Source organism: Caenorhabditis briggsae (genome assembly GCF_000004555.2).
Source record: "Caenorhabditis briggsae complete genome, chrII, whole genome shotgun sequence".
Classification (NCBI taxonomy): domain Eukaryota; kingdom Metazoa; phylum Nematoda; class Chromadorea; order Rhabditida; family Rhabditidae; genus Caenorhabditis; species Caenorhabditis briggsae.
In genome coordinates, this window is record NC_013486.2 from 3,215,891 (window position 1) to 3,231,133 (window position 15,243).

Genomic DNA, 15,243 nt, shown 5'->3' on the forward strand with positions numbered 1-15,243 from the left:
ATTCTAAATTCTCAGAATCTTCAAATCAGAGTGCTCTAATTGGCGCCCACACTACGCGTACTTTGAGCTCAACTGTCTCGGTCCCTATGAGAGATATCAGAAACATGTCAACTGATGAAATATTGGTGATATTATGATAAATAATTTATCAGTTAAGAAATTTCTGATACCTCTTATAGGAACCGAGATAATTGCGCTGAAGCGTAATTACCTAATTTCTCTAATAGGAGCCAAGCCTATGCGTGCACTTTAAACTTAATTATCTCGGTTCCTTTGAGATATATCAAAAATTTATCAACTGATAAAATATTGGTGATACTATGATAAACAGTTTAACAATATACAGATTCTGGATATCTCTTATATTAAACGAGATAATTGAGCTCAAAGATGAAGGGTTGAATAGGATTTTATTGGAGGGAATACGGTAAGCGGAATTCTTTATGCTTTCTTCTACTTAATACTACAGTACGTCGGGTACACTTTTATTCTACATCTTTTTATTTTCAATCTCCATGATCCCTGTTCCTGTTTTTCCATTTATTTTTATCTCTGTTTTTCGATCCACCAACTATTGCACCACACCTTGAAAAACGCAACTCTGTGTTGTTTTTCAAAAGGCAACTTGTTTTTGCCACTCGTTCCTTTCTTTCCTCACCCTTTCTCTCCCTCTCTCTCTTTTAATTTTACAATTTTCAATCGGCTCCTACTCTTCTTCTTTTTATCATTTTCTCTTTTCTATTTCTTCAGATTGACCACACCACGCCTGTCCAAAATGTCACGTAGCCGGTGTAGATGTGCACGTCTACATGTGACACGGATTCAGAATTCTGACCATGATCTTCCACAACTTCCCGATGAGATCATTGAGTTCATTGTGTCCAAAGTTCTCCCGACTGAGGTACGGTAGATGAATCTTTTCTAATTTTTAAGTTAGAGTTTTCCAGCTAGTCGCTTTTGGTCTGGACCAAGTGAGTCGTTCATTTGTCACGTTTGTCCACCGTAACCTTTGCTCAAAAACCTACTTCTGTGCTCTACATGATCCACTTTGGGAGCTATATCGGAACACTAGAAACATACATGGTACGGTAGAACGAATTTGACAATACAAATTTATTTAAAAATTTTAGATGCTCAAAAATTCGACAAGTTGATGGTTCTACTGATCAAGAAGTATCTGTGTCAAGTGGAGGATCTGGTACTTCCGGTGACCCTGTTTTCTCATAGTTCGTTTGAAACATACTGTATATAAGAACCGAGAAAATTGAGCTCAAAATTCATTCATATGCTGGCGTTATATTAGGACCTTTACGGTATTTTCAGTTGAAAATGGTCAACTTTGAATGTATAAAAATATCGAAGATCTTGTTGGATGATGCTGAAAATGTACCGGTCTATTGAACGAGAATGAAAAAATTACATAAATCGCACTTACCGTTATCAACTTTGAGCTTAATTATCTCGATGCCTGTGAACGATATTTGAAATTTGTCAATTGATAAATTGTTCATCACAATATCAAAAATATATTATCAGTTTACAAACTGTTGATATCTCTCACAGAAATCGAGAAAATTGAGCCCAAAATTGACGGTTTGAGTGAGCTTCTGTTAGAGCAAACACGTTAGTTTTGACATCTTCAAGTGATTTATCTCATTTGAATGAATTTGTTCAAAAAAGTTGTCAACCACAAAATTGAAGCTCTGTTTTTTTTAGTATACCTGTAATTTTTTTTTGCTTTTTCCATCAAAATCTACTATAGGTTTTTTGACACCCAAAGTGAGCCACTTTCTCTAAAAGGAGCCCACAGAAGCCATCAACTTTAGGCTCAATTATCTCGGCTCCTATCAGAGATACAAAAGTTTTGTCAACTGATAAATTATTTATCTTGAAATCAGCAATGTTTTATCAGTTGACAAATTTTAATATCTTTCAAAGGAACCGAGATAATTTTGCTCAAGAGGACAGTTTGGGTGGGCTTCCTTTAGAGCATTTACGGTCCAAAATGCGCCATTTTCTATCGAAAAAAAAACAAGAATCAGAATTCTCTATTTCTCATTTCATTTGGGGGAAAAATCAATAAAAGATTTCAGTTCAACACCTCCTTGAAGCCAACTCCTATTTGGCTGCAACCAGCGGAACCGCGTGTAGTTTCCGTCATCCTCAACCAGGTGTCGCCCTCACTCATCTCTCAAAACTAACAATTAAAATTGGTGAAGAATGTGGAGGACTCACTTTATCCCATAACTTTGAGAATCTCAAAACGTCATCTTCCCTCTGTAAAACTCTTCACGAAGTGAATTTGGACATTGTCCTATCCGATAATGAAGACGTCACATGTGCGGGATTCCGAGAGTTTTTGAGGTTTTTGAAGGAGATTTCCTGTAAATCTACACTTTGGAACATTCGATTGACTGATAATACGACATCTGGACAAGGGTGGTCTGGACCCGCAAACTTGAATCGGTATCGGAATAAAATGTTCATTTGTTACATCCGAACCATGTTGGATTTATCACTGAAAATCAATCAATTGGAGTTGATGGATAAGAGAAAGGCATCTCCCTATATGTTGGTCATGGCTCCATATAGAAGAACGATTTATATGTTCCCAGAGTTCAAGGTGAGAAACTATTTTTACTGTAAAATCTCTAATAGAAGGGCTCTCTCCTAACTACAGTAATCCCAGAGATGCCGCAACCTGGTCATCTGCTATGATATTGGATTGATCGCCCCGGTGTTCAGCCACGAGAACGATCACTTCGATGACCTTCTGAGTTTTGAGGTAGGCGTACCTAACTGTCAACTTTAAACCCATATATCTCATTTCCTGTGAAAGATATAAAAAATCTGTCAACTGATAAAATGTTGCTCATATTATGATAAACATTTTATCAGTTAATTACAATTTGATATCTTTCACTGAAACCGAGATATATGGGCTCAAAGTTGACGGTTTGAGTGATTAGCGAATTACGGGTTTCGCTCTATTGACCTATTTTTTTAGGTTGACGAATCCCATGTTCTTTACAAAGCTGATCTTCTGGAATATCTGAAATCCGCCCATGAGCTTCGAGAAGTCAAAGTGGTCATTCCTTCAACTTTCCAATCTCGCGTCTCCCGATGTACCGAAGGATGTTTCTCGAATCCAGACTTTGCTTGTTTCCGGTGAGAGACATCTGGACAAACAGAGCCCAACCAATACATGCACTTTGAGCTTAATTATCTCAATTCTTGTTCAAGATATCAAAAAGTGGTTAAATGATAAAATGTTTGTTATATTAGGACAAACATTTTATCAGTTGACATATTTTTGATATCTTTGAAAGGAACCGAGATAGTTGAGCTTAAAGTGCTAGTATAGAGTAACCTTCTATTAGAGTGGTTACGGTAACTAACTTTGGTTTCAAACTTTCAGAGCTGACGGCTGGTGTAGTGTCCCTTCGAAACTTCCTGGTGCTCACTTTGAAATTGTTGCTCGTGCTCCAATCATGGCCTGATCTTAATTGGATTACTGTATAAATGTAAAAAGAGTTCCTGGTAAATCGCTCCCTTTAACTAATTGTTTTGCCCTCTTATATATAAATAACTAAAACAGGTTCAGGCATACACTTTCTATTAGAAAGCTACCGTTCTTTTTTCCTTCTTTTTCCTTTCTGTTCAATTCTTTATTGATGAAAAACCAGTCAGATGATGTTTTTGATGCTTTCTACCTATGGATAATGTAAATAAAACTGTAAATATCTATTTTTAATTGTTAATAAGTTCAATTTTAGTAAAATCAATAAATTAATCTTCACAGTACCCTCCTTCGCTTCGAAGCCAGCCTTAATTTCTCTGCATGTCCCTTTAACCTACTGTAGAGAAAATTGGCGCGACCGCGTTTTTTTCAAAATTAACATATTTTTCATCGACTTTCCGGCTTTTTTGACCAATTCTCTACGAAAAAAAAAGAGATAGCCATCTTCTGTACTGTTTGTAACCTTCTCTTGACTTCGTATTCGTCGCCCCCTACGTCATCATCATTCTCGCTGCCCCCTCTCTCTCCCATCATCAACCCCCACCTATTTTCTATTTTTCTCATTTTTTCATTTCGCTGCTGCTTCGTTTTTTTTTCGAATCTTTTTCTGTATTCCGTGTCAACAAGGCCAGCTGACTTTTCAACTCGGCCAATGCTCTTGCTTTTTGTGTCGTTCTTATTTCTGTTACACTTTCAGTACTGCGTGCAATTTCAATTCAAACGAGAAAGCAAAAGGAATTGTTTGCTCCCGGGGGAAAGAGCTTAACTTGTGCAGCAGCCAGCAAATATACTCATTACCTTTGTTTTAACTTGTAAAAGAGAGTGCGAGTATATCTAGTTTGTTGGGGAAGGCTCAATCGCGGATATCTCTGTCAACGTTTGCTTTTTCTAAATCTTTTAACTGATATCTTATATCAGCTGATGAGGAGTGTTTCAGTTGCAAGTCACGTGCCGATTTTTTTTGTTGATTAGAATTAACGAAATCGCTGCTGTTTAAGCATAATGGGTCTTGCCACGAAAAGCGTTCTACTTCGCCACGTCACTTCGATTCTAGTCTATTTTGGTACTTTATAGTCGACAAAATGTGCTTTACTGTAAACAATTATTTACTAGGTCGTAAATTTTCAAATTTTCCCCGTTTTGAAAGTAGACAATACGAAAATGGAACGTTTCGGAACCTTGAAAAGAATTTTTAGTCATTTCTAGGTTTCTAAAGATTCTATGACATAAAACGCACGTGCAGTTTTGATGAAGGAAAAGGGTTCTAGGCTAGAAAAACTACAAAGTACGGTAGTTGTGACTTTACACTGAATTTTCGACTTTCTGAATATTACTCTAGTCAGACTGTGATGCGGTCGAAAACACACTTGAAAGGCACATCGTTGGTCCTGCAGCGAAAAAGCGATTTTTTTCAAAAAGTGCATACACCTTTAACACCGTATCTCGAGGTACGGTATTAAAGGCGCATTGACTTGTTCTGAAAAACATCGACACTTTGAACCTATTTATCCCAATCTCTATCAGAGATATCAAGAATCTGTTTACTGTGACAAAATCTTTCCGATGTCATGGTAAGTATTTTTTGGGCCCAATATAGTTGAGGTCAAAGAGACTGTCTAGGCGAGATAGCGCCGTTTCTTCTGCCCACAAAGTTCATTAGCCTTCGTCCAATTACGATCGACCTTGGTTGGGGCACAGATTTCATGACTAGAAGTTTCTATTTTCCCCCCTCTCATCATCCAAAATCATCATCATGATAATCGTCAACATATAATTCTTCCCGAGAGTATATTGATGATTGCGGCAGTAGCATTACAATCAGCACCAAAAAAGAAAAAGAAGAAATAACACTCTCCGTCTTCCCAACAGAGGGGAAACCCCCCTCTGATTCCTCACCTATGATGATGATTCCGTTATGTTATCATTATCACATGACAGCATTCTTTCTACTCTCTCTCTCTCTCTCTCTCTCTGTCCGCTTCTCCCCGGGGTTCCCTCTAATCTGTCAGTTGGCGAGTTGGTTAGCGTCCCATTTGACGCCAATTTTCGGATTTTTCAGGTGGGTAAAATAAGGAATTTCAGGCCAATTTTAAAAAAAATCGTTTCAAAAGCGCCAAAGTTCGCAAAAATCAGCGAATTTCGGTACTTTTTTCGCTGAATTTTTTGCAAAAATTCCTGATTTTTTGTTCAAATCGTAGGCTTCAGCTGAATCGCATTGTTTTTAGTACAAGCTCCTTCACCGGGAAATCCGAAAATTGGGGCTAAATTCAAAAAAAAATTGGGTGCAATCGCCAAGAATTCCCTTATCAGAAGACTCCTTTTGTCATTGAAATTTGGGCATCGCCACGTTTTTTTTCCTGCTTTTCCGTATTTGAGACATGTGACTTTGCAAAATACGCACTAATCAATTATTATAATGATTCAAAGAGCGTAGATCATACTTCTCTCTTTCTCTCCCACTATATCACTCGTCCCGTTTTCCTATCAAGGATTGTTGACCATTTCTACCTGGCTGCTGTGTTGTCGTCTTCATCGTCGCCTTCAGAAACAATTTTATCTTTGAGGTCTCGAGTTTTCGTGCAAAGTAAACGGCAAACCGCGCCGATATCTCTAATTTTACCTCAATTTTTGACAAAATTTTTGTCACATGTACACCAGGGGTTCCCCATATAAATGACATGTGACAATCTACTTTTTTTTATTACTTTCTCCTTTTCCAACCACCACCACAACGGCGTAGCGCTGTTCTCATGACGTAATTGGTTGTCTTGATTGGGAGGAAAGTAGTAAGTTGAGAAAAAAGAAAAGAAGAAGACGTCGTTAGGTAGAGCGACACAGTGATTTGAGATGGTGTTCTTTGAGTTCGGACCACTCAATTTTTGATTTTGGCGCAATTTTTTCGGATGACCTAGTTAGAGGAAAACAAGGCGTTTCAGCCAAAAGTTTATCAATAAATATGAACAATTTTCACAATTTTCTAAAAGATTTCGAAAAATTTTCGCTGTTATTTGCGAATTTTTAGTACTTGAATTTTTTAAAAATTGTGAAATTTTTCGTGAAAAAAGTGCTGAAATTTGCGAAAATCAGCGAAATTTTCATTTTTTCCCGAAATTTTCGGTTTTTATCTAATTATAGGTCTGAAAAAAAATGGCGCCAAATTTTGAAATTCCAATGATTTTTGCTGTAATTGTTTCTGAATATTTTGTCTTTTTTTTTTGTTCGAATCGTAGGCTTAGGGTGAAACTCCTTGTTTTTCTTCTACTGGAACACCCGAATTTCGGCGCAAAATTCCGAAAATTTTGTGTGAAAAATGAATTTTTCGTAATTATTTTTTGACCTGTTTTTTTTCGAAATTCCATTGTTTTTATGCAATTTTTGCGATTTGTCGAATTTTTCTGGCAAAAATTTGACGAATCACAAAAATTCGCATGAAATCAATGAAATTCGTCGAAAAATCGAAGAATACATGCTCCTTTTAGGATTCCGCTAAGCTCCGCTTACCCTCAAACTGTGGTCAGTATTTAGGTCAGCTATCTTAGAGTTGGGGTCTAAATTTTAGGCTAAAAACTTTTCAAAATTCAAATTTCCGAAACCATGCCCTCCTCGGAGCGCGATTGCATCTCTCCTTGGTAACATTGAAATGTATACGAGCCTCGCCCAGACATGCAACAGCTCCTGGTTTCTTCACCTCTTCCGTTTCCTTGTCTGCGTCTCTCACTCCCTCTTCTACTTCGAACCCTCTTCTTTTTTTCATCGCTCCTTTTTTTCTCATTGTGTGTAAGTGTCTGGAACCAGTCTCTCTTCCTCTCTCTCTCTCTCTCACCCTAACCCTTTCTCGCCTTCTACTTTTTCTATTTTCACATTGGGGGTGCCCTGTTTGTTCACTTTTCTATAAATTGCAACCTACAATTTTAGAGGGCAGAGTTCCACTAAATATTTATTTAGCGCCCTCCACCCCTCCCCCCCCCCCCCTCATGATCTCCTCGCTTTTCCCCGCTCTCTGGAGTTTTCAAATCCATCAAAAAGTTTCAGATTTCGACTGATATGGATCACAATGTAGCCGCAACCACAACCACCATTCCGAGACTATCACGGATAGCCACCGAACGAGTCGCCGAGTGCATTGAGAATGGTAAAATTCAATTTTCCCGGGTTTTTTCACCTAAAAGCTTCTAGACACTCTACCAGACTTCGATCACCTCCTGGTGGCCTCCAGCAGCAACGACATCTTCGAGGTGTTGCGCCGAAAGAAAAAGCTGAACCATCGAACGCTGAAGACGATGTGCAGCGGTTCGAAATTCCAAATCAATAAAATTGATTTGATGGGAAACAAGGTGGAGTCGGAGGATCTCCTACTGTGCTCCAATCAGAATCTCGTCTCGTTTCGCCTCGGAGACATTGACTATTTTCCTAGTGAGATTTTCAAACTTCTCCCAGTTCTCTTAGGCGCGCTGTGGCTCGCGACGCGGCTGAAATTTTCAAAAATGATGACTTGGCGTGGTGCTTTTTTTTCGCATTTTTTCCAGATCTCTTGGGCGCGTTGCGGCTCGCGACGCGGCTGAAATTTTCAAAAATGATGACGTGGCGCGTTGCGGCTGGCGGCGCGGCTGGGATTTTCGAAGGATTTTCAGAAAGAAAAAATCTTGAAACAATTTTTTTTGCAGACACAAACAAGATTCAAGTGGCAGATGTACTCGACATGGCACTCAACCGAACGTCTCGAAAACAACTCCGGCACCTCGATCTCAGCGGAAAACTGCGAATCACGTCGAGCTGGCCGATGTACGTGGCTAAGAAACTTCCGCGTCTCGAGAGCCTAGCGTTCGCGAACCGAAGCACCGCCAACGACACACTTGCACAAATTGGAGCCAACTTGGGGAACCTACGCTTCCTGGACATTTCAAGCACGTGCGTCACGGATATCTCGTGTATTGCCGGGCTTCAGAATCTGGAAGTTCTTATCATGCACAACTTGAATATTCTGAAAGGAGATGTTACCGAGACTTTATCGAATCTGACGAAGCTTCGAGTGTTGGATATCTCAAGAAAAGTGAACACAGACTTCTTGCAAGAGACATCACAAGATGCGCATCTCGATTTGGCACTGGGCATCTTCAACAGATCCAATGAGGCTATAGAATCTGGAACCGCGACGCCATGGGCTGAATTAAGAGCAATCGACATGTCTGGATTGAGCATTGTGCAGTTTGGAACAGATCGGGCGTTGGCATTCATTGAGAAAATCATTGAAGCTCATCCAAAACTCGAACAGATCAGTTTATTAGCCACACCCCTCGACTCTTCTCTCATCGAAATTCCGAATCGCAACCTGCGAGTGATCAATACAGTATCCCGGAAATCCATCCTGCATGCCCTGGAGCACTACGCAGGACTCGATCGGCCTGCATTCATCACCCACACCCTTCACTCGGTGTACTATCAATTGCAGTCGGGATATGACAAATTCTCGCAAGAAGAGCTCAAAGAGTGTCTGCGTCTTGTGTGCATCGCAATGCAACAGAGTCTGAGCACGCTGCCTGTTCAAATTGCTGGAAGCGCTTGCCTCTACCATCTTTGCAAAATGAAGCGTATAAAGAGATTGTCAGTGAAGGAGGTCATCAACTGCATCGAGAGATCGCTGGATGCCGCAGAGCAGTACCGAACTATGACTCAACTTCAGAAGAACGTGTGGCTTACGATTTGCAACGACTACTTGCTCCACTTGGAAGGTATCGACTTCTACCGGACCTGCAAAGTCGCTCTAGACACAATGCTCTTAAATCGGGATGCCAGTGTTGAGAGAATGACAATAGCCATAGTGTCGATTGTAACGCCGAAAATGCGACCGGCAGAAGCGAAGACGTTGACGACGGAGACGAAGTATGTCTTCCATTTGGTGAAGATCATGAACGACTACCTGGAAGCCTACAATCGCGAATACCGACAAGGCCACGAGCGAGACAACGACAACGCGCTCTACACACTGAAATTCACTTTGAGTGCTCTCTGGAACCTAACTGATGAGTGTCCGTCGACGTGCAAAGCGTTCCTAGATGCTGGAGGCGTTGTGATCGCATTCAAGATTCTTAACGCCTTCGATTATCACGGAACGGTTCAGACAAAGGTGTTGGGGATCTTAAATAATTTGGCAGAGGTGCAGGAGCTCGAATTGGAACAGTTGTGTAAATACGACTACATTGCGACTCTTATGTAAGTTTTGAATTATTTTTTTAAACGAATTTCGCAAGTTCTTCCCATTTTTTGAGCATTAATTTTAGTAATTTGTGTGAAAATTGGAAAAACAAGTTTGCGCGTCGCGGTGCCACTCATGGTGGGTTCGTTGCGAGACCCGCGGCGCCAGAAACACCATGCGCCTTTAATTTTTTTTTCGAATTTCGCGCCTAAAACGCCTTTTTTCTCGTTCCAGTGGAAGGGAAACAAGGCGAATTAGCCTACAATTCGAAATAAAAATTCCAGTCAAAAAAGTGCTGAAATTCTGCGGAAAACGGGAAAATTTCGCCAATTCAAAGGGACAGAAACCATAAAAATCTAAATTTCAGCTCCTGCCTCGACGGAATGTTCGACCAAGTCGACACTAAAGGGCGATACCGCGAAGTGGAGCGATCCTACTTCGCTGCCGGAATCCTCGCCAACCTCCTCACCAACACCACCGGATGGGAGAGCGAGAAGCAGCGGGAGGACGCGTGCGAGCGACTCCTAGAGCTCATCGAACAGTATCCAGTGCTCCCGTCAGCCATGGTTTCCTACAAATCGTTCGTCCCCTTCCGACGAATTGTCCAACAATCCAAGTCGAACGGAGCGATTATGTGGTGTCTGTGGGGTGTACATCATGTGCTGCAGCACCGCGAGAAGAACAATGCGCCGACGTTCAAGCATGGGTGAGTAAACTTGACGAAATTTCTAATTTTAAAAGAAGAAGAGTTTTCAGCTACATCGAAATGTTCCTGACTTCTGGTCTCCACCCGATTGTCGAGGAGATGGCACGTGGCAACTCCCGTCACATTCACAAGATTGACTTGCGCGTCGTTCACCTTGCTCGTCAAATCTCGGAAATCGTCGCTTCAGAATTCCCAACCCGTCACCACGACATCTCACCCAACACATCGCTGACTACACCGGTTATTCTTGCCCCTCGTTCTTAAAAAATTTAGTCACTTTTTTTATTGTTTCCTAAGCTTCTTATATCCTGTGCTTTTTCTCTGAAATCCATCCCATCCGAAACTCTTTACAGGTTTTTTCCCCCAGCCAGATCGAAACCGCATGTTTAATTTCAAGAACGGGTACCCTTTTTTCCATTTATTTTTATCTCCCCTTTCGCAATTAAATTGCACATTTATATATGTATTCGACATATATTTGTTTGTTTGCCTTATCCCTCATCCCTGTAATATGTTTCTAACCTGTAAATGTGATAGTTTCTGTGAATATTGCATCATTGGTTGTTTTCTCTGTGCACTCTCTCTTCTTTGCGTAGTCACTACTCACCCCACTTTTTTTTGCGGGTAGCCCCTCTTCGTTCCGGGAGTTTCGAACCTAGTTTTGTACACTTTGATGAATGTTTCATGAAACAAGAGATCATGCAGTAATAGAAATCATATCACAATGAAAATGTAATAACAAAAAACAAAAAATTAAGGAATTCCCGGCATGTTCAGGTTCTTCCGTCGCTCTTTATCCTCGTACTTCTCCTCTTCAATTACATCTGAACGACTTCTGGGCGGTGCCAACCCGTCGTACCCCCAATATTGGCCGATTCGTCGTGGATCTTCTCCTTGTGGATAGGAAGCAGAAGACGTCGGATGGTGTCGGTCTTCTACGAAACAGTCCTCCTCCATTTTCTCCGTCATTTTGTACACCTCCTTCTCCATGGAAGTCCTCGCGAGCCGCTCGTTCTCCTCGATTTGCTCGATTTCATCCAGTCGAATGCCAACGATCTCTTGCATCTGAACCGACGGAGCGCCACGAATCATTCGCAAGCATTCCAGCGTCTCTTTTTCGATGGAATCCAGATAGGCAGGCGAGTTGGCGTCAGCCATCTTCGGCGTCAACAACGGACGAAGTAGTCGTGGCGAGAAGTAGTGGGAGTAGAGAGAGGACTCTGGGATCTCGTCTTTCATTCGAAGGCCAAGAATCACTCCGGTTTCCAGTGCCCAGCAACGAGCCACGTTGCGGAGAGTGTAGCCACCGCCGCCGAGAACCATCAGCGGTTTTCCGAGACTTTTTACATATTTTACGGCGCGAGCGTGCGCGTTGAATCTGGAAAAAAAATGGAAATTTAGTCAGTCGGTCGGTAGGAGAGAAACTCACGATAGAGCAAACTGTCCGAGACGATCCTCACACAGCGAATCTGATCCACACTGCAGTACAATCGCTTCCGGGTTGAAATTCTCCTCGACACTACTTATAACACTTTCAAACAACTTCACATAAGGCTCATCTCGAATCGCAGCCATTAATGGGAGATTAATAGCAAAGTACTTTCCAGGACCCACTCCTTTATCCATAATACTTCCGGATCCTGGGAAATACTGACCGAATCTATGGAATGATACTGTCATAACTCGATCCGAATTGTTAAACGCTTCCTGGACACCATCTCCATGATGTATGTCAATGTCAATGTACAGTACTCTTTTATGGTACTTCAGTAGCTCTAGAATTCCCAACACAATATCATTAACGTAACAGAATCCGGATGCTTCTGATTTCTTCGCATGATGAAGTCCGCCAGGCCAATTGATAACGATGTCGTTCATCTTATGATTCAACCGTCTTGCACCCTCCACTGATCCACCCGAATACAGTGTACAGTAGTCCCAAAGGCCAGCGAATAACGGGCAATCCTCGCCGATGTTGAACTTTCGAAGCACGTCGTCTTGCATCGTCGTCGCGAGTTTCGGAGTGACGGTTTGAAGGAAATTGACATAGTCTTGGGAGTGAAACGCGGCGATGTCGGATGCTTCGAGTTTCGGCGATTGAACGACTGTCATGTATCGAGGCATTTCGTATGAGGCGACCAGATCGTTGCATACCACTAGCCGTTGCGGTTTCATCGGATGAAGTTGACCTGGAAATTTGGCTTTAATTCAAATCTCCCAGCTGGCGACCGCTACGCCGACACGCGACCCGTTCAAAATTGTAGGTGACCCTCGAATTTTTACGTGGAAATTTCGAATTTCCACGTGAAGCGTCCAATAGAAATTCACGTTTTCACGTTCAGTCTGTTGATTTTTCACGCAAAAACATTCAATTTTCCACGTAAATCCACGTATAGCGACCGCTACGCCGACACGCGACGCGTTCAAAATTCTATTTTTTTTTTCGGTCAAAACGAACCATAGTGGAAATGTCCGACGTCTGGATGATAGTAATAGGCGACGTTACGCTTCCGCACATCATCCCCATCGTATACAATGTCCTCGTCGTCGCTGTCGTACAGCGAGATTGGTCTCTCGCAGGCCATTCTTTAAATTTTTGTTTTTTTTTTGGATTTCTCGTTCTCAATTAGCAAAAGTATACGTCTTCGGCTAGAGAACCTAATTAAGCACCTAATTTTGGCTAAAGCAGATATTATTGAAAATTGAGATTTTATTGAATTAAAAAGGGTGTGGGAGGCTTCGGCGCAGTGTCGAGGAAGAAGATTGAGATGGAAATATGTTGGGAGACTGATGGAGGACATAGAAAAAATTCAGGAGATAAGGCAGAAAAAAAACAATCATATTTTTTAAACATAAAATAACGGAGGATAAAGAGAGATTTAGTGGGTGTCGACCGCGTTTTAGAGTATATTTTGAATACAGAGACAAGTGTTAGAGAGCCACGGAATAGACACAAAAAGAAAAATAAAGGAGCATCAGAGAGAGAGAGAGAGTGAGGGAGAAGAAGAGAGAACGAGAGAATGAAGTAAATGACCCGTGCATGTTCCGAAGATTTTTGTCGTTTTTTTCACCAAATAGTATGAGTGCTTATAGATAGGACAGATAAATTAGGAGTGGGCGGAGACTTGAAGATTTCCCTCATAGAATAGTACAAAGTAGAGATGATGACCGGTGTGTGGTTTAGTGCACAGCCCGCTACGCACACACGAAACAAGTGAATAATTAATTTTAAAAAAGAGGTAATTAAGTCCACACAACGGGGAGCAATGATAAAGACAAACAATGCGAATATCAAGAGATATAGATATGAAGAAAAAAAATCAATAGTTCTAATTTCCAGCGCCAGCGCGGAGAGGTGTCGTTTGAACCAACGGTGACGGTTGGGTGGGAAGATGTTGAATTGGCTGGTGTCGGGCGGCGAATGACGTAGATGGCTGGAAAAATTACTTTCAGAATTTTTTAAATAAACTTGCGCTTCAGAGTCTGAAGCTCAGACAAACCTTATCAGAAGACGTGGAAGGTCCCAAAGATGAGAAATTCAACATCCTATTCACTGGAGCCACTGGTTTGGGAACTGGTTTTCGGAATGGCTCCTCCGTCAATTGTGTAGTCGGCGAATCAGGAATCGGCGGCAGCTGAGACGAACTTCCAGCCATTGAAGACAACGATGCGGATGATGGAGCCTGCGATAATGACTTTTGGGATTCCTCCTCTGCAGCTGGCGCTTGATGCAACTCTGATAGCAATTGGGAGAGAGCATGCGAGCTTTCTAGCTTGGATAATGCCAACCAGCTGATGTGCGACTCGTGACGTCGAAGCTTCTGTCGCCCATCAGATGAATATCTCGCCAGGTTTCTGAGAATCAAACAACTCGTCAATCGAATACTCTTCGTCACTGGACCTTCGGCTTCATCCGGAAGTTCTCGAGTCAAAAAGTTGAAGGCGTGTCTTCGGATAGCTTCGTTAGCAGCGTTCGTAGCGTATCCCGGATGATTGTTCAAATCGCGTGGAATGATTTCCGATCGTCGTACGGTAGGAATCACAACCCCGTCTTTTCTCCGTTGTGCCGCCTGTTTTAACTGTGTCTCGTTGCAATGCACATCCTGGATATGGGTGATAAGGGACCAGCGATTACGAGGCGTTGGGTCAGCGCAGCCATTCCAGCGGCACAGTACACGAAGCTCCTCTGCCACGTGTTCTTCGGATAAGTGCTTGAGGACGTGGGAAGGAGAGAAGTAGTACAGGGAGCAGCAATCCCAATCGCACATGTAGTCAGTTGGTGTCGAGCAGACAGGAACACATTTACGATCTGACTGTGGCTCTGCTGTGACGGCTTCTTTTGGCTTGTCTTCCTCTACTGGCTCCTTTGGCGATTCCTTTTGAGCTTCTACTTCTTTTTGCGCTTCTTCTTCTCCTTCTTCTGCTTTCTGGGCGTCTTTTTCCTTTTCCTCCTTCCTAACCAAGTTTCCATTGCTCTCTGTGACACCATTCATCTTCTCCAGGTCACCGTTACAGGCAGCGGCGACTGCAACAATATGAGCAGCTCGACTGGCTACCGTATCCTTTTTCGGCGCCTTTGTGTGTCCATTGCAAATGATTCCGTTGATTTTCTCCTTGTCTTTTTCCTTGTCTTTCTCTACTACCTCCAGTTTGACAGCGTCGGATTCGTTCTGGAAAAAAATATTTCACTAATGCTGAGCAGTATTGTGGTCTAGAAATCCAAAATTCGCAAGAGTTAGGCCATTGGATATAAAGAGCAGTGTGTGACAGTCCCAAATCAGTTTTTAGATTTCAAAAATATGGATTTTGAAGCGAGTTATGAAT

The 15,243-nt window shown here is 41.8% G+C and overlaps 4 protein-coding genes across 4 annotated transcripts in view; 2 read left to right on the forward strand and 2 right to left on the reverse strand.

Annotated features, from left to right (window-relative positions):
• Window positions 1-775: 775 nt before the first annotated feature.
• CBG13354 lies at window positions 776-3,500 on the forward strand (the record flags this gene model as incomplete). Its single annotated transcript, XM_045241874.1, has 7 exons — window positions 776-901; window positions 948-1,083; window positions 1,131-1,226; window positions 2,094-2,623; window positions 2,690-2,785; window positions 3,008-3,168; window positions 3,419-3,500. The coding sequence occupies 7 exons, from the start codon at window positions 776-778 to the stop codon at window positions 3,498-3,500; spliced, it is 1,227 nt and encodes a 408-aa protein (XP_045095171.1).
• A 4,064-nt stretch (window positions 3,501-7,564) lies between these two features.
• Window positions 7,565-10,683, forward strand: Cbr-zyg-11 (the record flags this gene model as incomplete). Its single annotated transcript, XM_002629945.1, has 5 exons — window positions 7,565-7,652; window positions 7,697-7,933; window positions 8,185-9,730; window positions 10,081-10,419; window positions 10,470-10,683. 5 exons carry the CDS (start codon window positions 7,565-7,567, stop codon window positions 10,681-10,683), a joined length of 2,424 nt encoding a protein of 807 aa, XP_002629991.1.
• A 489-nt stretch (window positions 10,684-11,172) lies between these two features.
• Cbr-hda-2 lies at window positions 11,173-13,004 on the reverse strand (the record flags this gene model as incomplete). The annotated part of the gene is made up of 3 exons (XM_002629944.1): window positions 11,173-11,797; window positions 11,849-12,608; window positions 12,878-13,004. 3 exons carry the CDS (start codon window positions 13,002-13,004, stop codon window positions 11,173-11,175), a joined length of 1,512 nt encoding a protein of 503 aa, XP_002629990.1.
• Window positions 13,005-13,748: 744 nt separating this feature from the next.
• Window positions 13,749-15,243, reverse strand: part of Cbr-swsn-7 — a gene marked incomplete at both ends in the record, with an annotated part of 5,280 nt that continues 3,785 nt past the window's right edge. Inside the window, 2 exons of the mRNA XM_002629943.1 lie at window positions 13,749-13,853; window positions 13,920-15,089. Coding sequence (XP_002629989.1) covers window positions 13,749-13,853; window positions 13,920-15,089 — 1,275 coding nt within the window. The remainder of the gene's footprint in view (window positions 13,854-13,919; window positions 15,090-15,243) is intronic.